Genomic DNA, 25,086 nt, shown 5'->3' with positions numbered 1-25,086 from the left:
ACAAAAAGAATCAGTGGAAGTTGTTTAATTCTGGGACAGGGAACAATAAATACTCGGGAAATGGAACCTTAGATTTTCCTTTGCATTGTGAATGACTGCAAAGTTCCCTTTTTCCTTAATAGGAAAAAAGCTTATGCAGAGCTGACAAGGCAAAAAAAGGGAGAGAATCAACAGCAGAGACAGAACTCTTGGGAGTGGAGCACCTCCCTTATGAAGAAAGGCTGAGGGAGCTGGGGCTCTTTAGTTTGGAGAAGAGGAGACTAAGGGGGAACCTCATTAATGTTTATAAATGTATAAAGGGTGAGTGCCATGAGGATGGAGCCAGGCTCTTCTCGGTGGCAAACAATGATAGGACAAGGGGCAATGGGTTCAAGCTGGAACACAAGAGGTTCCGCTTAAATTTGAGAAGAAACTTCTTCTCAGTGAGGGTAACAGAGCACTGAACAGGCTGCCCAGGGGGTTGTGGAGTCTCCTTCTCTGGAGACATTCAAAACCCGCCTGGACACCTTCCTGTGTAACCTCACCTGGGCGTTCCTGCTCCAGCAGGGGGATTGGACTGGATGAGCTTTTGAGGTCCCTTCCAATCCCAAACATACTGTGATACTGTGACTGTGATAACTCACTTCAATAGGGTGACTGTTGTCTAAGGCATCAAGCTCTTGGGCTCGCGTGTAATCGGCAGAAACAAACTGGGTCCAGATGTCGTACTCGGGGAAGCAGTGATCCACACACAGGTACTCGATCCAGGAGGCAAAGCCTTCGTTCAGCCACAGGTGGGTCCACCATTCCTGGGGAGACAACACACAGAATCAAACAACATTCCAACAGCTTCATTTAACCAGGAATAAGCAGCTAAAGTAAGCTGCTACTGGCTTAGTTTAGTACATTCAGATAGCTGCTTCCCCTGTATATCCCAATTAATTTGTGTGAGTTACTACTGAGCAACTTTTCAGCTGTCAGACTAGAATAATGTGCAGTGATACGTCTGCTCGGTATGAAAACCCGACGGATCGTGCCGACCCGGATTGGAAACAGCGGATTACTGCTTCAAAGGAACCTGACGAGCCAAAATAACCTCCAGCTCTGACCAGGACAATGTTCAAACAACTGAACATCACGTATCTCAAAGATCTTTTCCAACCTAAGCGATTCTATGATTGTACAGAGAAGATCTAGGGATGCTTCTAAAGAACACGCTGGTAAAGAAGAAAGTGGTAATAAAGCACTATTTAAATGCTTTTTAATTTTAAGTATAGCATGTCTGCTATAAAGGGAACACATGAAATAACAGATGATACGAAGCACACATCAAAGAAAATGTAATTATTAGATACCATGGTCACAAGGTTTCCGAACCACTGATGGGCAAGTTCATGTCCCACAACCAGAGCAACCCACTGGCGAGAGGAAGAACAGGAATTTTTGGGGTCAATGAGCAACGCGGTCTCCCTGTATTCAAGAGAGAAAGAGAACTGAACAGAGTGGTACGTGCCTAGGGAAAAAATGCAAGCAAAAGAAGGTTAAATTACCTAAGCAAGCTAAAAAGTGGTCAATACAACTGAAAAAACAAAGCAGCTGTTTCAGTTTAGCCATTATTTTGGTAAGTTCCACAGCTGTTGGAACGCTTTGGAGCAAGAACTCCTCAGGGCATGCAAGAAAAGTGCAGAAAGGCAGGCAGGAACGAGAAAGTGCATCCTTAGTTATAAAATAGCTCGGCTACAGGATCTAGGAACCTTAATTCTAACTGCTCTCGCACAACCAGCCACGTTCCACTCGTCATTGCACACGCACAAGGTTCTCTACGCGTGTACACGCTTGCACAAGCACTCGCACACGCGTGTACACGCTTGCACACGCACTCGCACACATGCACACGGGTGTACATGCTTGCACAAGCACTCGCACACATGCACACGGGTGTACATGCTTGCACAAGCACTCGCACACGCGTGTACACGCTTGCACAAGCACTCGCACACATGCACACGGGTGTACACGCTTGCGCAAGCACTCGCACGCTTGCACAAGCACTCACATGCACTCGTGCACACATACACGCTTGCACAAGCACTTGCGCGCACACGCACATGCTTGCACAAGCACTCGCGCGCACACGTGTGTACACGCTTGCACAAGCACTCGCGCGCACACGCGTGTACACGCTTGCACAAGCACTCGCGCGCACACGCGTGTACACGCTTGCACAAGCACTCGCGCGCCCAAGCACGCGCACTCACGCTTGCACAAGCACTCACGCACACTCACTCTTGCACAAGCACTCGCGCGCCCAAGCATGTGCACTCACGCTTGCACAAGCACGCACGCACAAGCACTCGCGCGTACACACTTGCACAAGCAGTCATGAGCATGTACATGCTTGCACAAGCACTCGCGCGCACGCACAAGCACTCATGCACAAGCACTCGCAAGCACGCACACGCACGTACACGCTTGCACAAGCACTCTCGCGCACGCACAAGCACTCGCGTGCACACGCGTGTACACGCTTGCACAAGCACTCAAGCGCACTCACGCTTGCACAAACACTCACGTGCACAAGCACTCGCGAGCACGCACACGCACGTACACGCTTGCACAAGCACTCACACACACGCACAAGCACTCGCGCGCACACGTGTGTACACACTTGCACCAGCGCTCACGCGCACTCACGCTTGCACAAGCACTTCACGCACAAGCACTTGCGCGTACACGCTTGCACAAGCACTCACGAGCACGCACAAGCGCTCGTGCGCACATGCTTGCACAAGCGCTTGCGCGTGTACACGCTTCCACAAGCGCTCGCGCGCACAAGCACTCACGCGTACACGCTTGCACAAGCACTCGCGCGCACACGCGTGTACACGCTTGCACAAGCACTCGCGCGCACTCACTCTTGCACAAGCACTCGCGCGCCCAAGCACGCGCACTCACGCTCGCACAAGCACTCGCGCGCACTCACGCTCGCACAAGCACTCGCGCACAAGCACTCGCACGTACACGCTTGCACAAGCGCTCGCGAGCACACAAACGCACGTACACGCTTGCACAAGCACTCACGCACACGCACAAGCACTCGCGCGCACACACGTGTACACGCTTGCACAAGCACTCACGCACACGCACAAGCACTCGCGCGCACACGCGTGTACACGCTTGCACAAGCACTCACGCGCACTCACGCTTGCACAAGCACTCACACGCTTGCACAAGCACTCACACGCACAACCTACGAACACTCCAGGGCTTGGCGGATCAGTCACAGAAAGAACTGCTGGACCGAGGCAACTCCAAGGGGCAAAACCTGCACCTCAAAGCAGAGACGGTGCCCAAATCTGTCCCCAAAGGGATAAGGCAAATGTGCCAAACTGAGCACAAGGGGGGACAAATCAACAGCACAATTCAGAAAGGTTTCCAAAAATTCTACTCATTCAGGACTTTTTGGTTTTTTTGCCCCACAGGGAGTAAAATATCAGATTCCACCAGAATTGCGATAGGCAAACATGAAGATTTTAAACTGGAATTTCCATGTCAAATTTGTAAGGCCAAATTAAAAGTTCAGCAGAAGAAATTCAAAGTATTTCGGGATTTGAAGTCCAAAGCTTACAAGACCAATATCGTACAAAATGACGGAAAATCAGTGAGCGCCGATAATGTAATAATATCAAGCAAAAGTGCAAAAGCTTGATCGGATGAACAACAAAAAATAAAACTGAAAAGGAAGGCAAGTTAATCTTTTTTGCTTTACTCATATCCACATGGTTATACTGTGGTTGCTAAATTTACCAACTTGCCTACGACATAAAATATGAAACTCTCCCAGCTGTGGCAGCGATTACGGAGCTTTTACAGGGGAAAAAGCGGCCAGGAAAGTTCTCGTGCAGAACAGGCAGCGCTGCCAGACCCTTCAACACCTCCCGCCCCGGGACGCGGCGCTAACGGCTCGTTCTTGCCTTCCCGAGACCTGTGCAACAACACACGCTGCTGCGGGAGTCAAAATCATCCAAACCCAAGCAGGAGTTGAAGGTAGTTGCTCAGCCTTATTTGGGATGATACCTCCCTAAAACTAATCTGCTTACTTCCAAGAATTAGTGAACAAAGAGGGGGGAAAGACAGTATTTTAACAGCATACCTATAAGTAACAAGGCCCCAGTTCTCCATGGCACCTTTATAAAATAAATACAAAGGTTTATTGATATTGATACACACCTCTTCCTAAATGTTTAAAATTCAAATAAAATACAGGTCATCAATAAAGCGAGTTACTTTACCAGCAGCAAAGTCTGCAATAGCTATGAGATCAATTTTAGGAAGAGGGTAAGGAACATTGAAGTAATCCTTATAAAAAGGCAGAGTTTTAGCAGCAACCTGTAAGAAACAAGAGGAGAAACGTTACCTGGGAACAATTAGGAAAACTCGCAAACTGATGACTGAAAGTAGCCTAAAAAGCAGCGTACAGAAGTTTTCTTCCAGAAGCCCCATTTCCAGCTCCCAGAGCACAACGAGTTGGAAAACTCCCACCCCCTTTTGCTCCCAGCCCGCCCGCTGGTGCTTCTCAGCATCTTCGGACCAAATCTACATCACCGAAACGGAATTAAACCCCATGGTTTTGGCATTGTACACGTTAGTTTATCCACAACTGAAATTCTGCTTAGTACCAAGCCTGGCGTCTCCAAGCCCTGAGCGCATTTACCTCTAGCGCAAACTTTCCTTGTTCCGCTTTGCCCACCGGCGTGTAAACGCGCACCAGGACGCCGTCCAGGGATCTGGCCTCCACGAAGTCGTATTCTCCCACCACAAACGCCACGAGGTACGTCGACATGACGGGCGTGCGAGCAAACTTCACCTCCACCAGGTTCTCGTCGTCCGGGTACGGCTTCCGGTCAATGACGTTCTTCCAAAATGAAAGGGGAGCAGTTAGTTTCATGGAAGTGAAACCACGTTACACAATACACCCGATTATTTCATCACGGTGAGTCACGCATCTAAAACGAAAGGACAACTTTTATGATTTTATAGAGACCGTAATGCGGTTGCCCTCCTAATTAAAGCACCCCATTCTAAATGGAGGTATGCTTTTATAATATTTAAGTGATATTCAATTACTGCAACAGCAGCTGAGCACACCAGCTATCAGCTGCTGTCCAAAGTGTGTTACCCGCATCCCAACTTGAACATCAAGAACTTACCATGTTTGACAAAGCTACTCTGTCTTTAGGAACCACCAAAGAAATATCAAACGTCGCCTTAATCGCAGGCTCATCCCAGCAAGGGAAAGCTCTGCGAGCATCAGTAGCCTGGAGGAAATAAGAGCATTAAATAAATAAATCACAAGAGATTGTGGCAATAAAACACACACAAAAAATTACAGGTAAGAAATGGGGCGAATGATGGGCGGTCACTGGTGTAGAGTCTCTTCATTGACGCTCTCAACCTCTGCAGTAGAGTGTTTTATTCATACTGTGGTAACTTATTTCACTCTCGGTTTAAAAAGCTGCAGCTGAAAAGCGCTTTGTGCTCTGATGGAATTCTACAATCTGAGCAAAATTTAGCAGAGTCATGAGAGGAGCAAAGCTCAGTCATGTGAGAGCAGAGGGCACCCAGGCGTTCACAGCCCAGATGCACAAGACCACCTATTTATATTCTGTCGGCAGACTGCCCCAAAGAAACGTCCTGTTTCTGTGAGGTGAGTGCTCAGGGATTTGATGTAACCAGGCAGATAACTACGAAATTACAATATGGTATAAAATCCTGTCATTGCGTCCAGGGTTTATATAACACCAGCGACAGAATCCAGCTCACAATTTGGATGTGGTTAAGATACTGAGATAAAGTCAGTGTCCTGTTAAAAAATTAATATACCCCACAGAGGAAAGTTATATGGAGGTGTACGATCAAATCTAAAGAAACAGTTGTTCTTAAACATTGCAGCTATTGTACATATACAATGCGTCACACATCAGCATCATCCTCGGCTGGGGAATTTGCCAAATCCGGAATTCACTGACCTTCAAGTCACAATGTAAAGGCTGCTGTCAGTATTACCCATCCACATAAGGAGCGAGCAGCAAATAATATGGATTTTGGAATTTACCCCAAGGGTACAGATAAAGCTAGGAAACCGTGTCTTTCTTTCTTCTGAGCATAAATCCTGTATTAAGAACGACACCCCCTGAAAACAGAAACGCAGCCCGTACCTCAAACTGAGTGACAGCAGCGTAGCGAGTGTCTCCAGTAGGGGTGGTGTATTTACTTCGGTAAAAACCTTTCATTTTATCATTCAGCTCCCCCACAAAGTCTATCTTTAGCGTCCCCGTCCCTGTAAGAGAAACAGATGGGACATTGTTACTTGCATGTGTCAAACAGAACATTTCTTTGGTCTGGGCCGCTGCTCTTCTGAACTCGGACGGCCCCTCAGCTCCTCTCCACCCGTCATTTTTTGGCAGCCCCCCTCCAACCCTTCGCTCTCCTTACACAAAATAAGCTCCAGCGGATCAGTGCAGGCCAAGCCAGACTCACCACAGCGTCTGAGCATCGATCGGAGGCGAGAGGCTGCTGCAGTGCTCGTCTCATCTGAACACAACGCAGCGCCACGACAGGTTGAGAAACATGACCTTACAATCCTTACCTTTGAGTAAAGTTTGCAAAAATACAGGATGGCTACTAAGTAATAACAGCACCCTATGGAATCCATTACAAAAGCCGAGATGGGGTACTGGCTGCATTCAAGCCTGTAAGTCTATTAGTCTCAGGATTTATTCTGCCCTCGATGTCTCAGCACAAAAGGGGAAACCTGATCTCGACCAGAGATCCCACCCAATGGAACACTGAAGTGTTATCACCCTAGAGTATTTGTATTTGTCGAGATGAAATAAAACTGCTTTATTCAAACCGAGGAGCTGAGAGGAAAACACATCACCAGCATCTAACACAAACAGCTTCTGAGCCTCACTCCACATAGCAAGTGGATAATTGGAGTGAGGAGCAAACACGGGCGCTAGTGAAACAACATTTTCAGTTGCAGAGGCTCACAAAGTGAGTTGCAGTGGACAGACGCCTTGGGAGCAGCACATCTGCAGCCAGAGCTCCAGGGAACAGAGCTGTCCTGCTCCAGCTCCTTCGAGCGCAGACACTGAAACATGCGGTTGAGGCAAGAGGAAGGTGTGGAAACAGCTCTCACCTTTCTGGAGAGTACTGGGGAAGGAGAGAGTAACCTTCTCATCCTCGTTTTGATAGTTGAACCCTGTAGCGTGTACCTCTGAAACAGAAAAACAGACCACAGTGTTTGAAACAAGCCCCAGAGATGCTTTTGTAGCTCATGAGCATTTAAAATGAACTAAACCAGCTGAAGCCAACACTCTGGAGTTATAGAACAAATCAATGAAGACTTCAAATAATCCTGAATTATATAAATGCAAGGAACCAAAGCAACGCCAGCCATTGTCAGATTTGCATGTTACATTATTTTGCTTCAATCTCCGTTTCCATCAGACCATACGGCCCAGACTCAAAGCACAAAGTGCTGCGATATGCACTCTAAGAGAAAAATGTACCACTATATCCACTGCTTCATTACGTGGAATTCCGAATGACAAAGCTTGTTTGAAACAACAATTCAATTTACAGGATGCCCTGTTTCCCATCCTCATGTACCACTCCACGAATCCAGGTATTTGGAGCGACTCACATGTTCAGCTGGGTTGTTCCATATGTAACAGAAGTAACTGCAAACACATTTTTATTTTTATAAAATGTAAGGTGTTATTTCTTCTGGAATAGTATGATTTCAGCCCCAAGTCAGAGCTAATACCAACCTCTGCTCACAGAGAACACAAAAGCAGAAGCTGTATGAATGCATTAGTCTTAACTACTGGTTTCACAGCCTCTGCTCAGCGCTTAATCAGAGTTAACCGCTGTGCTTGGGCACATAACACATAAATACCTCAATAAAACAATCCTAGCTGTAAAAATGAAGAACTTTAGACTACTAGTCTGTACTGAGGAGCTCCAAGATTTTTAAAATCAACTGTAAGAGGCAGAGCAGTTAAACAGAACACGTGCCAAGGACACCAAAATGCCAGCGAGCAACAAAAAGGAAAGGTTCAGATTGTCTTCTAACTCCGTGGAATACCGAGGCGGAAAAAGAGACGTTATAGAAGATATTTGGGGGAACAACGCAGCTGTACAACACGATACCCTGAAATTGGGCTTCCCAGCGACAGGCTGAGCACATGGTTTAGATCCGATGAATTTTGACCCCGGGTATCTTTAGAGTCCAACCGACAGCAAACCTGTTCTGTGACAGCGCTGGGGACCTGGGGCAGAGGGAAGGACTCAATACCTGTCGGCAATGGACGTGAGGCTGCTCGGGAGGAACCCACTGCTGGGGAACCTGCAGATGCTGAGCGGTGGAAAACCTGAGAAACGCTGATAAAGATCAGAACAAGAACGCAGAAACACGCCCCACCATGTATCTCAAAATGATCAGAGCGAACCAAAAACATTTGTATCTTTTTACAGCTTCTAATGGAAACAATCTGATACGGAAGACAAACAATACCATGAGTTCAGGATCACGGTTCTAACCTACTGAAACCGAGGAACGCAGAGGAATGCGCGTTATGCGGATCTTTTGCCAAAAGCTGACAATGGAGATCGAGTTTCCCCCTCCTCCTCCCCAAATGCGAGTCCTACGTGTGTTCCAATTTGTAGCTCTGCTGCTTTATAACCTTTTCAAGCTGGTTTAGGAAAGGCACAGGTAAACAAGGTGAAGACCTGCAGGTTTGGGCTTTGCAACACCCTGTGAAAGCACATTAAACATTGCAGACAGCAACCTTGTTTCAAAGAACTTCTCAACCTTAATTTCACAGGGTTGGAGCCCAATTACCCTTAGGTTAGAAACAAGGTTACAACAAGTTGTAGTTCAAGGGGGCTGGAAGGAGCCACCTGGGGCAAACACCCACCCGGATCTGCAGCCAAGGAGCCTTGAGAGCGCCCACCCCAACCACCCTGGACCAGCAATTAACACCGAGGGCACCTGGAGCGAGAGGTGACGCTCATTACAGGTTCACAACACGTACTCTGAGGAGCTGGTGTCTACAAGGCTCTTTCCCAGCTCCACGCCAGCGAATTTTGGCAATTCTCAAAGCAGCTGCTTAGACATCAACTTCTGAAACTGCAGAATGTAAGTGGAAGATTCAAAGTCACGTTTTTGTTTTTTTGTTCAAAAACTATTCAGTGCTAATAATTTAATGCAGAGCAAAAGAACCACGGAAAACCATCAACAATGCTTTTTGTTGGAGTTCAAGAGAACTGCTTATAACAAAGATGTAATTGCGGTGAAAGGGTCTCTGGGTTCCTAACGGTGCCGAATACAAAAGCTCCCGAAGAGAACGACACAATTTTGGCAGCCTGCGAACTTTGGAGAGTTTGGCACCGCGAGGTTGCAAGTTAATCACTAGCACATTAGTGCACAGTCTGCACCAAGCCGCATGAGAAAATAAAGAGCTGCGAGCGCTCCGTGTCTTTGGAAAGAATAAAAAAGCATAAAAATCAGACCTAGCGACCCTCCCAAACTGGGAGCGCGACGTATCACATTTTACAACAGCGTTGACAACGAAGGGCAGCCCTTCTGCAGAGCTCTGCCCGACACTGCACAGTAACCAGATGGAAACGGCAATTAAGGAGCCTGGTTTCTGTATGACACGCTTATAACCGTGGATCGCAGCCAAAGGTGTTAAGCAATGTCAAATGTGCATGTATTTCCAAGTGAAGACAAAGCCAAGTGTGAGAGAGGGGATTTTTTCAAGCGGCCCTCGTTGCAGGGCAGGGAGAAGTCACAGGCAATTAAGGTATGGTGGCTTAATGAAGTTGCGTTCGTCAGCCGAGCTGCAGCGACGGGGTGCGCTCTGCCTGTTCCATCTGCACACTGAACACGTTGGCTTAACCCATGTCTGTGCTGACACGGCATCACCCCCGAACCACCGACACGGTCTCCAAAATGTCAACGCTTTCGAGCCCTTTCATGCATTTTCACGTTTCAAACCAGTGGTTGGAAAAGAAGGAGTCAGGAGTATTCTCACATATCAGATATTCCCAAATCGTCCATGCCAACGCAGCCCAAGCCTCCTTAAAAACCCCACCATTAAAAATCCCGTCACATGGAGTCCTCTCCAGGAGAAAGGATGAAGATGAGCTTCGCTACAACAAAGAAAGGCTTCACAACGGGCCAGAGCAAATGCAGTGTGCTTGGGCAGGATAGGAGGCTCGTTTGCCCCCCCGGCCCCAGCTGTGTGTTCCATCCCTTCCCTCGGCTCGGATCAGGAACACGGTCTGTCTCCAAGCTGCTTTTCTTTTTGCTTTCCCCCCTTGCAGAGGCAGTTTGCAGGCAGTGCAGTTTCCTGATCGCTTCCATCAGTGCTGGTGGCCTTTTCTTGCTGTTTTTTAAACATCAGCTGTGGCCCTGGTGTAACCAGCATCCACTCCTGTCCCTACCGTACTAGGAAAGAAAAGACTAAAACAACAAGGTCTGGCTTAAAATCTTTTAAAGGTTGAAGTCCAAATCAAAGTTCACTCAATTATTTCTGCTAAACAAACATCGCTGTGGTTGCTTTTAATTTTCCATGTGGAATTACCAACTACTGCCCTCCGAGCATCTCTAAATTTGAGAAGCTGCTTTAGATTCCCCAGTATCTGAAAAGCTTTCCAAGCAAAAAACAATGGAATTCACTGCCGATGACTCCACCGCAATTTCACAGCTCCTTAAAAAGAGGGATGCACAAGAAGCTCAAGCTACTCAGCATTCACTGAGTATGAAACTCAATCCCCTAAAATTTAGCTTAAGAACCAACTTGCCTTTTCAGTTCTTCATTCGGCTGAGCAAACTCAATGGTTTGGACAAAAGCAGCTCAGCACCCGCACACCTCAGCGCTGAGGCTGCACTATGGGCTACGAATGCTAAAAACAAGGTTCTGGGAAAAAACAAGAACAATTGCTCATTAGGACCAGTGGGAGGAGCCGCTCATTACTCCAGCAACAGCACACTGAGTCTTTGGAGCACTTTGGTCCATGCCAGCGTACCTGGCACCACCGGCAAAGCCACAGCGCCCAGTCCCATTCACTGCACTGGCTGCATAATGAAACAGGGAATGCTTCTACTCCAAAGTTCTGTGTAATCAATCCCTCCTGGTTTATTATTCGCTATCGCTCAATTGCGGAATACGCAGCAGAATTTTTGACTTTAAAGCTTCAGAGATCCTCCCTCAGCTTCTTGTCAAATATTGGGCAATAATCTGATTTCCCTGCAAATCTGCATTAAAATTCCAAAGATCAAGTTCTACCCTCTGCTGTATCCATCTTTAGAAGAGCGAACAGGAGGAGAGGGGAAACGTGGCCCACGGTTCCAGCCAAGATTTCTGTTGTGCAAGCCACGGTGCAGTATAATCATTCTAATTCAAACAAGAATTATTAGGAAAAGAATAAATGATCCTGCACAAAATCAACAAATCACCTCCACAAACAAGGGAAAGGTGTCTGTTGGACAAGAAGGTCACTTTTTCACACAGCTGCTTCTCAGAACAGAACCACACTTGGAAGAAGATAAGTGACCCGCTATCTTTTGTCTCACATTTACAGACAAGCGTGAGACAAATTCTTCCCCACTGAGGTACAGAACTAAAAGAGGTAACGATTCTTCACTGGAGCCTTTAAAGGAGAAATCACCAACGTCTCACTTGTTTTCAAACATACTATACAGACAATTGGTGCAAAGCTGACCTGAGTAACCAAACCCAAATGATCTGGCTGATATTCCTGTTGGTTCATCGGCCTGTATTTCATACTCTGGTTTTGAGACCAGTTATACAATTACCATCCCAAAGCTGCGCACAATAGAAGCATTAGTAGGACTGACTTGAGCTGTGTCAACAGGTGCCAGCAAATACCCTGCCAATTTCATGCGATTTTCCTTCCAAAGCCATTACACTAGTTGGCAGTTCACCAAACTGAAAGATACTTTTAACCCCATGGAGCCTGAGTATAATTATAGTAAACATGCAACAGAATTGCACCTTGAGTAGTTATGATGCAACAGGGTGAGAGGTGAGTGCCCAGAGCACAACCAGACTGCTCTACTGAAATCATTCAAGCCACAGAAACTCATTTCTAGTGTACTTGGTTCTAAGTCTCCATGAAGCTCTACTATTAACACTTTGAAGTTAAAACTAGAGTATATCACTGCTAAAGAGCAGAAAAATAGACCCCTACGAGAGGGAAATCAACTGTGAAAACAACAAAGATAATACACTAAAATAAGAGACCCTCCCTATTTTATGTATTTTTCTTAGGTACCTTCTCCACTTATTTTCATTTTCTCAATGACAAAATAAAAACTTAATAGGTGGTTTGGGCTCCCAGCAGGGTGGGAGGTGGAGCTGACTCCACACACACTCTGCTATTAGTACCACTCTCGTTAGCACCTCATTACTCAGTACAAGAAATAGCTCCAGGAGCACGTAGCAACACGCGGCATCCAATCAAGCAGAGATCGCTAACGATGGCGTGTGGAAGAAGGAACGGAGCGCCAGGGGACGGCCCGAGAGCCCCAGTCAAGCATGTAGGAAACAGCCTTGTGTTCTTTCTCCATCACAACTCGGTGGCCGGACTCCAGGCCTCCAACTGCACCCAAGAAACCTCTGGTTCATTAGTAATACGTTAAAAGTAAAAGCCAAACCAATTTAAATGCAAAGACATTGCAGACATTCCACTCGTCACATAACAAATCTGTTTGTCCGAGGGTAATGTCACTGCAAAAATTGAATTTTTGTGTCTGCTAAATCTCCTCTAAATACAAGTGGGGCAGATATAAACCACCGCAACTGTGTCTTACAAACAGCTACTGCTGCTTGGATTTCTCCAGTAACTTCCAGCCTTTCGCTGAACTGGATCCTCCACATAATCACCTTTCTCCGTGTTGTCCTACGCTCAGAACATCCTGCTAAATGTCACTGAAGTGTCGTCTGTACTTTTCCAAGTCCTTCCCAATGAGGATTTCCTACCGCAGGCCATTATTGCTACATTCCTTATCTAAGGCCTCGTCACAGATGTTGTCAATATCGCAAAGTCCACAGGTACAGATCATGCTCTTGCACAGTTATCCGCTATAAAGATAAATAATAATGTAAAAACAGTCAAACTTCCTTTTGCCTACAACACAGAATGCAGATTTCATGGAAGCTTGAGGTAACTTTTTTAAACATAATGTCAATGGTAGTGATGAGAAGAGAGTGAAGGTTAGATAGTTAATTTGTGCTTCTAGGGGCAGATTAGCTTATCAAACTATCATGCAATTTCGCAAGCGAGTTGTTAACTGTTGGCAACAGCACCTCACGTCAGAAACTAAACGGATTAACGTGTAAAAACTCCAGCAAAAAAGCAATCCTACCTTCGTCTCCTTCTGGCGCATAGGAAGCCGTAATGATGTCGATGTCAGCACAGTTCATCACAATTTGGTTGGTCGCCTGTTTCACCTGCGAGAGAAAATTGATGATCACCAGGAAGAAATGGTGTTCCCTGCTCTCTTTAGTGGGCATCCCCACCGCCCTGTCATCCAAAATCCCCATCATCAAGTATCCGAAATAAAATGCAGTGCTTAAGCGTGGCAAAAAAGAAGATATTCCATCGACTGCTCTCGTTTCTTCCGGAACATGCGCACTTGAAGCGTGTTCAAGCCATCCAGGCCTACTTATCAAGACTGTAAATTATTTAAGGCAATGGACAGCCTGTTAAAAATTGGTATGTAAGCTGGACAATAGGGCCCTTGTACGTGGCTGGGAATCCAAGACCAATAAAAATAGATAGAGAGCCTGCAAGCTTCATTTTAGAGACGAGCAACAGCAGCCTGGAGTCAAAGCTGTGGAACACAAGCCTACATCTTCCAGAGATGATCAGAAATACAACCGACGGTACCGTGTTCTAAACTGTTGACGCTGTAAGAACTTCTTAGGTTAAAACATCTGCCAAGAAATGTGCCTTTACATTTTCCTGCAAGCTTTCCTTCTGCCAGCTCTTGGCTGCACACACTTTGCTTTATTTAACAAGTGGCCGGCTCCCAGCGTAGTAATAAACTGTCTCACTGTGCCAGCTTTCTATTTGGATGCGAGAGCTCGAATAGAGAGGAATTAAAATTAAATATCAATTAATTACAAATGGGTAAAATATTTGGGAATTAAACTAGAAATTATTTAGAAACTTAGGGCTGAAACCACTAGAATCATCACACTGGATCGCGCTGGTAATGCTGCTAGTCCGGGGTCCAATTTCTAGAAGTAGACAATGCCAATTATTTAAATAAAAGAGCAAGAATTTCTGCAACAGCCAGCTGGGGTTTAACGTGTGCACAGAGGAACTGCTTCCTACCCCAGACAGTAAGTCCCTGAAAGCAAACTGACTTATATCCCTTTCTGGGCTTTCACTATTATAACCCTAAAACATCCTGTGACCACCCGTACCCATCGCTCCATGTCTGAACACAGCAGAACCAACTGGACTCATTAATCCGCGATGGAAACTGGTTCCCACAAACCAGGAGCTCCTTCACCCCACAGCAAACCTCGAGCGCTCTGTGTGCACACGCCAGCTTGCCATCCCAACCCCTGAGCCAAGGAGCATTGGTGACAAATCAAATAACAAGCTGTGAAGTGTCCTGTTTGAAACAGACACTTATCGCTCTGCCACAAAGGAGGAAACAGATATTCAGCCTTAAGCTGTTCTACTGAAGAAATGGTTCCTTAGTCATTGTGTATATAAAAAGTCTAGCCAGTGATAAGAGAGCCTTAAGAAATTTAAAGGTATAACTTCATAGGTGTATCTACATCACAAGAGCAGCCCGTCCAGTCTAATAATCTCTGAAGCAAAGGGCTCACCCCAGATATTCCAGGAGACGGCAACTCCCACAGCGGGTGGTTTACACAAGACAAACCCAACTCACCAGTTTCTCTCCAACCTCAGTCACCAGCTTCGCTTCTGGAGCAAATTCTAGAGCTTATTCCCATTAGCAGAACTGTTTGTAGAATAAATATTACGTAAGGGCTTACACAGTATTGGTGAATCTCCCCAAATCCTGCAGCAGTGTCCCCAGATCTGTGCTGGTCTCACCATGTTGCCTCTTTGTGGTAATAAAAGCAAAACAATGTTACCTAATAAACTTCACCTGACCCTAAAAACAACATGCTTGCCAAACATCAAACCAGCAAATGTAACAGCTGAAGTGACGCTGGTGGAGACCTTCATTCAATCTATAAATCCAAATCTCTCTGGATTAAGAATTCAAGATGCGCAAAGAGCCGTCCAAATTGCAGATAATGCTGGGTTTAACAACAGGCAAATCTTTAAAAAACACCTTCTGCTGAGGACACAAGGATTCTCAGTGTAGCACTGTGCCTGCAAAATAAGTTTATGTTTAAACAGAGACAACTTCAGAGGCTCCTTAGAAAGGCAATTACCCATTTTTAGATTTTTTCCCTTACCTCTGCCAAATACCAAGCCAGTTTTACAAAAGAGTGCGACATACTACAAAACGTAAAGGGACTGAGAGAACCAGTAGCCTAAAAAATGTTTACCCTCCAGGTCCCCAGACACGAAGGGCAAAACTCAGCGTGCAGATAGGAATCTGACAGTGTGCTGCACACTTCTGAGGCTCTCAGCATTTCATTCTGTGCGAAAATCAAAAAAGGCTTCATGTTGGCACACGGGCTCCAGCACAAGAGCCTCCTCCCTCTGACCCACTGAAAATAATGAAGCACAGACACACCTGTAAGGATAAAACTATGAACCGCCCAGCATACTTAACTTGTGACCGTTCAATCTCACAGGAACCTGCAGCCGAACAGTTACAGACACCAGGTGTATCAGGAAGATGAATGAACAAATTTTACTGTAAGCGGTACCTTGAAACTGCTTTTCCCTTTCTGCTAATACCATGTTCTGGAAGACAGATAGTCTGCTCAGGCAGCGCTTTCCATGAGTGCAATCATATTAAAAGGCAAAAAAGCATCTCGCTGCATACGGTATAACCAACCCCAAAGCTGTGTATATGTGATCTGTCACCCCGCTTCACCTCACACAATAATATAATAAATGTTCTCTTCTACAAAAGAGGCCAATCAAGGCAAGAGCAGGTTACAAATGCCCCAACGAAAGCACTTTTGCCATAAGGCTGACACACCTAAACGCAGCAGATGAACTAAGGCCAAGATCTGGAATGAAGCAATGTTGCAAAACTTTAAACCTGTTGCTTTTGATGAAGCTCTAGGAACATTAATCAGACCTCAAATACCTCTGGAGATTAGTCAGACGCAGATACCATGAGCAGGTCTGCCCTGCAATAAAACTCCAGACCTTGAAGACCTTTTAACTGGAGCTGACACGCTCTTCCCAGCGCTCTCCTCATCCACGCTCCCGCTCAGCACTTGCTTCTGGGAAGGAAAGTCTCACCCAGTAGGAGATAATGGCTTAAGTTCCCCCAAAACGTCTTCCAACATCATTTGATGGAAGAAGAGCTCATTATTTGGCTCTGCCAAACAGGATTTAAAGATGCTGTAAAGCTTTTGAGTTATCAGAGCAGGAAAGGATTTGATGGAAAAGCCTTTTGAGGACTTTAAACCCAATGGCTCCAGAGGAATGCCAGCCTACCTGAAAGACAGGGTGAGGTGCAGCAGAAGACATCTTCTACAGTCAAAACTAATCCTCTAGAGCCATTCATAAGACCAGATAATTAAAATCTTGTCACTCGGTTTCAGCATCCTTTTCTGAACGTAGCATTACAACAAGCACGGACGTTTTTACCATTTTACTCTCTAAAAACAACCCAAATTACCTCTGTTCTGTTCTAGGATATCTCTCTTTAAAAAATCCAAACGCTCCAAATCTAATTCTACGTGCTGAAAATGTAAGTGACAATGCTGGATAACATGACCATGTACTTATCCTAGATTACTTCCCCCCCCAAATGACACTGACCACAAATACTACACCCATTAAGCTTAATTTTTCAAGATTTACATCCAAGTGCCACAATTAATCTTTAACTGGCATGCAGCAGGATCAGAAGACTACACACTCTTTAGTCTGGCAGATACTGCATAATTAACCTATAAAAAGCAACAGATACAGGTTAAACATTGCTAAATATAACAGAGTATCCTTAAGACATATTAAAGGGACCGGGAAAGATATTTAGAAGAGCCATCCAACTCAGGTTGTAAAGTGTTCAAAGCAAAGACAGGTTGCTTTGCAACCAAGAAACACCTCATAGTGTGCAAAGGAAGAAATGAATCCCCGCCCAGCACTCCCCAAAGGAGGGAGTTTATGTGGAGCAATCAGCAGGAAGGCAGAGGAGAGCCACACACCTTCCGCAGCTCCGGACGGGCTCGTTTGGAGCCACCGCAGCGTTCAGAGCTTTCATTTAGAAGCTTAAAACAAAACGTTGGGTTTTGGGAGGAGGTTCTGTCGCTAGTTACTCATTTTCGCCTCCTCGGCGTGATGCTGGAGCGCAGACCCGCAGCACATCCCCTCTTTGTTCCCAAACACGGAGAGGCCGCCCAGGATCAGAAGCAGAATGGAAAGAAGTTGACCTAGACGCTGAGTAATACGAGTGCGCGGCGCTGATAACTAGAGCCTGAGAATCAGGGTTAGAATAATTAAATCTCAAGCGAACAGATGAATAAAGTAGATGAACTATTTCCACCAAAATTAAAAAAAAAAAGAAATTGAATTGTGCTCATTCAGAAACAACCCCACACGCCCAACAAATCAACAGTTTAAAATGCTAAAAGGTTATAAAATTGACAGGGCAGTCAAAGAATTGCGAGCAGGCGGCTATTTCAGCCCCAGACCCGCTACCGACACGCAGTGCCCGACTCTCCCAAAACCACGTTTTGTCCCAGCTGGGACAAATGAACTATTTCACAAGCAACCCTTAAGGATTTTTGGCGGTTTTAACTGTGATAAATGGTACAAAAAAGTCTCCACATCCTGTCCACCCAGCACCATAGGTGAGCTGGTTGTTCTTCTCTCCATTAAGGTGCAGAATAGTTCTCCCCTGATATTCTGGGATGTGCATTGACTGTGCTTTGGACTCCGGCAGCCACAGCAAACTTCTCCAGGTTTCCAACTCCAGACAAGCAGAACTCAGCCCACACACCTCCCTGCACCTGCTGACACACGGTGGGATGTGGCCTTGTGATTCTTCCATCTATGGTTGTTAAAAGTAACTTTAAAATAAAGGTATATATTTTAGATATGTTTAAAAAAATCTCACCCTATATTTTTTCAATCCACTCTACTGTGGGAACACCGGATCAGCTCACCATGATGCGAGCAAGAGGGTTTTTTACAACCTCAAAGCCGCCAGGTCAGCGTTCCTCCTTAACACATGCCCTCAGCTGGTAGGAAAGTCCAGGATTTCGTGTTGTCAGGTGGTATCCATTGCTCTAGGAATCCATTGAGCAATGCCCTGAACAGCAAACAATATTTTAAACATCTCAACAGGACTAAAGTCTTCAAACCAGCTACCACCTCCACAAGGAGCCTCCAAATCCTTGTTATTCCCGGATTTAAACGGAGTTCCCAAGGCTGCTGTTCAGTGTGACTCTCTCCTCAGTAGCAACACTGGCTTAAAAAGCCACAACTCCCCTCCCCCTAAGTGTTATTTTTAACCTGGATGATTTCAGTGATCCCATTTACAGCACAGCCCCACAGCTGTAACAGGACTGAGCAGCAGCAACTTGGGTGCGAAGACGGGAATAGGCGGTTGGGATTAAGACGGAAGAGACCAGGAATTTCTCAACCAGGCCGATGCACTGTCAAACTGTGACCCCCCAAAATCAGCAGCAGCCAGAGGACTCGAGCTAGAACAAAATCAGCAAGGCAATTCACGTTTCCAATGCTTCTTCCACATGACACAAACTTACTCATCTCTGGTTGTCTTCCTCCAGGTCCCAAAAGTCACAAGATCCACAATCACCCGCAGCCTTTTGACCTCCCCAACTCGCACACACCTCCTGCTTCAGGCTGAGCAGCTTTATTGCCCTGATGCTGCCCCATTTTACAGGGTTTTACCACCCCTTTGGACCAAGATTTAAATCTGTGCACATCTCGGTATTTAAAATCTCCCTCGAATATTTCACAGCCATCCCGTTTTAAGAAAAAAACTGGTAAGCCCTTACAACCCTGCATCTATTTCAAATCATTGCACAAGGAAAGACACGAAAGCAAATTTAGGAAATCTTGGCACGGCTGCCTAAGAATGACTATGGGACTTCAGGGCGTTCATCAAACATTCCGGCTTCGAAGGGTGAACACGGGGAAGCTTTTCCCTTTGGGAAGAGGTGGAAGACCCTGTGTTTCCAGCCTGCGCACCCCTTCCCACCGCCAAGCGAGCCCCTCGGTGCCACCGAGGCCTACCAGCTTACCGTGCTGGTAGAGGAGTTCTCGCTTAATTGCATATGTGGTAGTTTGTCTTTCCAGCAAAATCCCGAGCCATCTGAATGGCTGGAGAGAGATAAAAGCAGCACGCTGGAGGCTGAGGACAGGAGCGGGGTTGGCTGGGTACAGATTTGGGGGAAGCCGGGGACAGCAGAGGCAGCTCCCCGCTTAACCTACATAGAGAACCGGGGACCGCCCAGGGGGACGCCCGGGGGAACAGCCCCGGCCCTTCCCAGGCCGCTCCCGGGGGCCGGAGCGGGGCAGGGCGGGGCCCGCGGGCTGCCCGGGGTGGCGGGGGGGGGATCTATACATCGATATGTATAAGCTGAATGGAAAGGAGGGCGGAGACCGTGGCGGGGAGGGGGGGGACGGGGCAGCTCCGAGCGGCCTCCCTGCACCTGCCCGGCCGGCCCCGCCGCGCCAAGGGCCGGGCCCCGGCGGGGAGGCCCTGAGGGCCCGGCGGGGAGCGGGCCCCCGCTGGCTGAGGGAGGAGAGCGGGAACCGGGGCTCCCTCAGGGAGGAGCCGCTGAGGGGAGAGTCCCCCGGGGCCGGGGGGAGAAGGAGGAGGGGCCGCGGCCCTACCTGCACGGCGGCCTCCAGCTTGCCCTCGAAGGTGAAGTCGATGAGGTCGGGCTTGAGGCAGAGTCCGTAGTTAAGGGGGGACACGTCGGCGGGCAGCCGCTCGAAGGGCCGCTTCTCCGGCATGGCGGGGCGGCGGGTGCGGGGCTGCGCCCCCCCGCGGCGGGGCGGCGGGGGAGAGAGGGACGGAGGGAGCGAGCGGCGGGGGGCGGGAGCCGGGGAAGGGTTTCGTGCTGCCGGGGACGCGGCGGCCCCGCACCGAGACACCGAGAGAGCGGCGGCAGCGGCGGAGGAGGAGGGAGGGAGGGAGGGGCGGGGGCGCGCGCGCGCTCCCGGCACGAGGCAGCCGGTGGCGGGGAGAGGGGGGAGGAGGAGGAGGAGGGGGAGGAGGAACAGCGCGTGCGCGCGGCGGCGCCACGCGGCCGCGCACGTAGAGAGCGGCGGGAGCGCGGTTGCGTAAGCGGGAGCGGGCCGTGCGCGCGCATCCGTCCGCGCGTTCCCGGGGGCGCTCCTCCTCGTGCGCCCGGTGCGGCGGGACCATAGGAAAGCGCGGCCCGGTAACGGGTCACCGGCCCGGGAGAACCCGGGACGGCGCGGTAGCGGGTGACCTGGACTGGAACAACCCGGGACGGCGCGGCCCGGTAACGGGTGACCCGGCCCGGGATAGAGCCAGGGCGGTGCAGTCTGTTACCGGGAGCTCCCGGTGCACCCGGCCCCGGGGGGCTGGCTCCGTGTATCTGGCACGGGGCCGGGCTGGCACGGTGTAGCCCGTTAACTAGTCACCCTGGCTGGCATGGGCCTGGCACGGTGCAGCCCATTACCGGAGCTCTCGGGGCTGAGCGGTTGGATGGGGTGGGTGTGCGCCCGGGCTCTGGTAGCCCCGGGGGTCCCGGTGTGTCCCGGGGCTCGGGGTGTTGTGTGTGTTTCCCAGCACGGAGCAGCCAGCGGGTCCCACACCGACACCGCGCTGTGCACACCCAGCACCTTTGGACATTTTCGGGGCTGTTTGTCACCCCGTCCAACCCTCCCAGGAATGTGCAGCGTCCGGCCCTTGTATCTGGAGGACACAGGTCCCTTTCTCCCTGGGTTTGGTCACCTCTCCAGCTCCAGATAAGGCAGGGGAGCTCGAGGTGTAACCATCACTAACCCCCGCTGTTGAAAAACGGTGAGATCAGCTTAAAACCCCTTGTGCTTCGCAGCAGAAATACAGCGATGTGCAGGCGTGGAGCAGAGAGGAGGTGTCCTGTCCGCCAGGCTCGCTGGACCTGTCGGGACGGCTCCCTGGGGTGGCTTTTGTCCCCACCCTGAGCCAACAGCCTCCTCCTCCGAGCTCTTGAACCGCAGCATCGCGGTGAAACGCAGGCGTCGCAGGGCTCCCGGTAAAACCCCGGGGCGGCCAACGTGCTTCGTGGCCCCGCTCACGTCCTCGAAAGTAAAGAAATCGCTTAAACTCTCGAGCAGAAAGGGGTTTTTGTGACATTTCCCAAGGCTGAGCAGCTGTTGCTGTGCACCCCGGGGTACCGCAGCCCGTTGGGGCTTTCCTGGGGTCGGCAGCATCGCTGGGGCTTGGGGAAGATGCTACGTGAGGAATCCGTCTGAAAAAGCGACGTACACAATACAGCGAACAGTATTTATGGGGTAATAAATATCCCAAGCGGGTGATGTTGGATGGCTGTTTGGGTTTGTGACAAACGCCAGCAGGAAGTTTAGAAAAACAAATTTCTTAATAAAGACTTTATATGGGAAAAAAAGAAGGGTGAAAAATTGAATTCTTCTGGAAGAGCGGACCCAGCGCCGGCGGCCGCGGCGGCTTTTCCTGCACCCGGATTGCGGGGTGAGAGTGCAGCTCAGCACCAGGACCTGCCATGGCAATTTTGGGCCTGGTAACTCAGCCCCTGGCTCCATGTGACCTCAAACATGGACCAAATTAACCCTCAGCCCCCGTGCCGTGTCTTTGTGGGTGCCACAACCTCCCTCGTTGCGAGAAGGAAGCTCAGCTCGAGGAGGCAGGAAATCATTAATTGCCTTCCACCACTAGAAACTGCAATTGCTCCTTTTCTTCTCCCCCCGCCGCCCCCTCCCCGAAGAGATTTATTTTTGCTCAAAGTGCCACCTCGCTGTTTAAAACACGAGTTAGCGCCAGGCGGGAGTGGGGATTTGCAGAGAGCTGGAGGAGCCAAACTGGGGCGCGGAGAAAGTCCAGACCGTTTGCATGTCGTTAGAAACACCCCGCGTGGGTTCATGTGGGGCTGCTGTGGGGCCGCATTGTGCTGCCAAGCCCTGGGGGGAGGAGGGAGCCGAGGAACCAGCTGGAGCCGCGCGGGGGGTTCAGCAGCTGCCGCCCTCCCTGTCCCGCTGCCGCCGTCCCCTCCCGCCCCCCGGGACACAGGACATGGGGTGTGGGGACACGTTGGTGCCGGAACCCCAGGGCTGGGGATGGTTTTATCATTTTTGGGAGCGAGCTGCCGCCTGTGGTGCCAGTGGGATGCTGGGGAGAAAGTCCTGTGTCCCCGCGCGACTCAGCCCAGCTGTGCCACACTGGGGACACCCCAGACACCCCAAGGCCACGGCGGTTGGCGGGGACAAGCACAGCCATGCCACAATTGTCCTGAGAGACCTTGCCAGAGCAAAAAGCCCTTCTCCTCCTCCTGCTCTGCTTTGCATGTCCCGGTGCAGCGTGTGGCCACGGGTGACAGTCCTTGGGCAGAGCCACGGGCAGGCGGCGAGGTCAGCGACAGGATAAACCTATTCCTGGAGTGGAGGGAGGCGGAGGGGATTGTCTCCTGAGCTTTAATTCCTGCTCTCGGTGGCTTTGCGGGTGGCTGGGTGCCCTCCCGGTGTGCGCCCAGTGCTGGGGACACCGAGGGGACTTGGTGGCCACGCCGGCTGCGGGACTCGCGCTCGGCAAAGGGCTCCGGGTGCCTTTGGCGGCTGCTGGTCCGCGCGGGAGATGTTGTTAGATGACAGATGCTGCTGTCAGCAAGAATCCAGAAAGAAAGAAAGGAAGAAAGAAAGAGCCTCTGCCGAGAAAGCCGGGGGGAAGCCGCCTCCTCCGCCGTGTCCCGACCAAGCCGGGTTCTCCTACTGTGCCAGACTGGGGAGGACTTGGGGACAAATGGCCGGGGTGGGAGCCAGGAGCTGTAATTAGCCCAGAGACTCTGCAGCCACCAACTGCTGTCAATGCACCATTTTAATTAGGAAAACAAGGGGGAAAGAAAGGAGAAGGAAAGCAAAAGAAAGATCCCAAGAGAGGCTTTTCTTTTCTTTTCTTCTCTCTTTTGCCGGAGTTTTTGCCGTTCCTGCCGAGAGCAGGAGCAGCCGGAGGGCACCGGCTAATCCTGCCTCGCAGGTCGAGGCCGGCGGCTTAGGGCAGGAATCTCTGGTATTCGGGAGCACGGGGACAATGGCATGTTCGGAGCTGCAAAGTGGCTCCCGGGGCCTCTTGCTCCCTGGGCTGTTCCCGGGGGGTTGGGAGGCGTTTGGCATCGTTTTCCCCCTCCCTGCATGGTGGTGGGGACGCGTGCGTGCGGGTCTGCCTGTCGCCTTCCTGCATCACCACGGCGCTGAAGTGACACGCACAAGGATGGGGGCAAACATGGCCAAGCCCCTGCCTGGAGCTGGTGGGAACAGCTCAGATTTGGGAGGGTGCTGAGCGTGTCCCACTTCTGCTGATCCTCAGGTCCCTTCAAATCCCTCCAAATCCCAGCACTGGTCCTGCTCGCTGATGGGGCAAATCCTAGTTTTGCAAATGGAAGGTCACACATGGGCTGGGGACACTGTCAAGTGGTGTCCCCAGATGCCACTGCTGTTGGGGGTAGCCCCAGTCCGACCTGCAGCAGCCAGGGATGCTCTTGGGCTGTGCTGCCTGGTAAAACCAGCTGAGATGGCATTGCAGGGCAGCTCTGCAGCCGGGAAAGCCAGACGGGCTGGGAAAATGTAACCCCACAAGTCCTGAGCCGTGGGAAAGTGCTGGAAAATCCAACCCCACGAGTTGTGGGGTGACTCAGCCCCACTGCTCCAGGACCAGCTCTGCATCCCCGGGGCTCCAGCCCTGGTTTCCAGAGGGGAAACTGGCTCCAGTTTTCCTGCTGGGAGCACAGCGGGGAGGATCCCCCCTCTCCTATTTTTGATCCCCCACGAGCATCATGTCAGGCTTTCAGAGCTGCTGCCAGGACGCAGATGCAATCCCCCCACCCATGGGTGCCCAGAACCCCTCGTGCCCCCCAGTGCTGCTCCCAGTGCTGCTCCCGCCGGCACAGATCACAGCGTGGGTTGGGATCAACGGTCTCGGGCACGGCAGAGCCGTCACTACACATTAACCAGCTGTCCGGTGAGCAACGCTTCCTCTCGGCCAAGATCAACAGTCCCCAAAGCAAACTGGGAGCACGGCCAGGCCGAGCCGCACAGCCCCCCGAGCCCCGAGGTTCGCACCCCCACGCTGTGTTTGCCTTTGGGTCTGTGAGATGGACCCAGAGTTCACCCTGGAGCTGTGGGGGGCGTTGAGCATCCCCGGGGGAGGCAGGGATTTCACGGAAAGGGGGTTTGGGGTAAGCGTGTTTGCTTTAGGGCATTGATGCTGCACCCCCAGAGCTGCTGCATCCCAGGTGGGACATTTGGGTGGGTGCCTCCCCACGAGCCCCCCCTTCTGCCAGCTACCCCGAGCGTTGCTGCAATTTGAAATGACAAAAGCACAAGGCTGCTGCTGTGCCCGGTGCTGCCGGGGGGCTCTGCAGGTCCCCGGGGGGGCCCTGCGGGTCGGGTGGTCCGACACCCCCGCATGTGGCGGTTGGGGGGGGGTCCTCGCCTCTCGCACGTGGCATCGGGTGGGGTCCCTCACCCCGTTTCTCGGTGCACCGGGGGCGCTCCGGGTCCCCCCCCGCATTGCCGCATCGCCCGGAGTCCCCCCGCGGCGCGCCGCCGCCGCGCGTTCGGGGCGGAGCCTCCCCAAGCCCCGCCCCCTCTCTTCCCGCAGCCGGTGGAATTTTCCACTCGCCACCGCGACGCGGGCTCTCGCCGGCCCCGCCC

General features: G+C 50.2%; 1 protein-coding gene across 2 annotated transcripts in view; it reads right to left on the bottom strand.

Annotated features, from left to right (window-relative positions):
- NPEPPS (aminopeptidase puromycin sensitive) overlaps nt 1-20,393 on the bottom strand; it is a 29,959-nt gene extending 9,566 nt beyond the window's left edge. The window contains exons 1-10 of one of the 2 annotated variants that reach the window (XM_065039677.1): nt 20,065-20,393; nt 13,442-13,526; nt 7,181-7,258; nt 6,198-6,319; nt 5,190-5,297; nt 4,694-4,894; nt 4,272-4,368; nt 4,133-4,166; nt 1,335-1,449; nt 624-788 (exon numbers count right to left, since the gene is read on the bottom strand). In XM_065039677.1, coding sequence (XP_064895749.1) covers nt 624-788; nt 1,335-1,449; nt 4,133-4,166; nt 4,272-4,368; nt 4,694-4,894; nt 5,190-5,297; nt 6,198-6,319; nt 7,181-7,258; nt 13,442-13,526; nt 20,065-20,187 — 1,128 coding nt within the window. In that variant the 5' untranslated portion in view covers nt 20,188-20,393. Of the gene's footprint in view, nt 1-623; nt 789-1,334; nt 1,450-4,132; nt 4,167-4,271; nt 4,369-4,693; nt 4,895-5,189; nt 5,298-6,197; nt 6,320-7,180; nt 7,259-13,441; nt 13,527-19,469; nt 19,723-20,064 lie in introns of those variants that run through there. The other variant, XM_013368947.3, reaches the window with a different exon arrangement.
- Nucleotides 20,394-25,086: the final 4,693 nt, after the last annotated feature.

This window comes from Columba livia, chromosome 23 (genome assembly GCF_036013475.1).
Source record: "Columba livia isolate bColLiv1 breed racing homer chromosome 23, bColLiv1.pat.W.v2, whole genome shotgun sequence".
Taxonomy (NCBI): domain Eukaryota; kingdom Metazoa; phylum Chordata; class Aves; order Columbiformes; family Columbidae; genus Columba; species Columba livia.
Note: the sequence above shows the minus strand (reverse complement) of the source record. Positions and strands in the feature narration are given on the sequence as shown.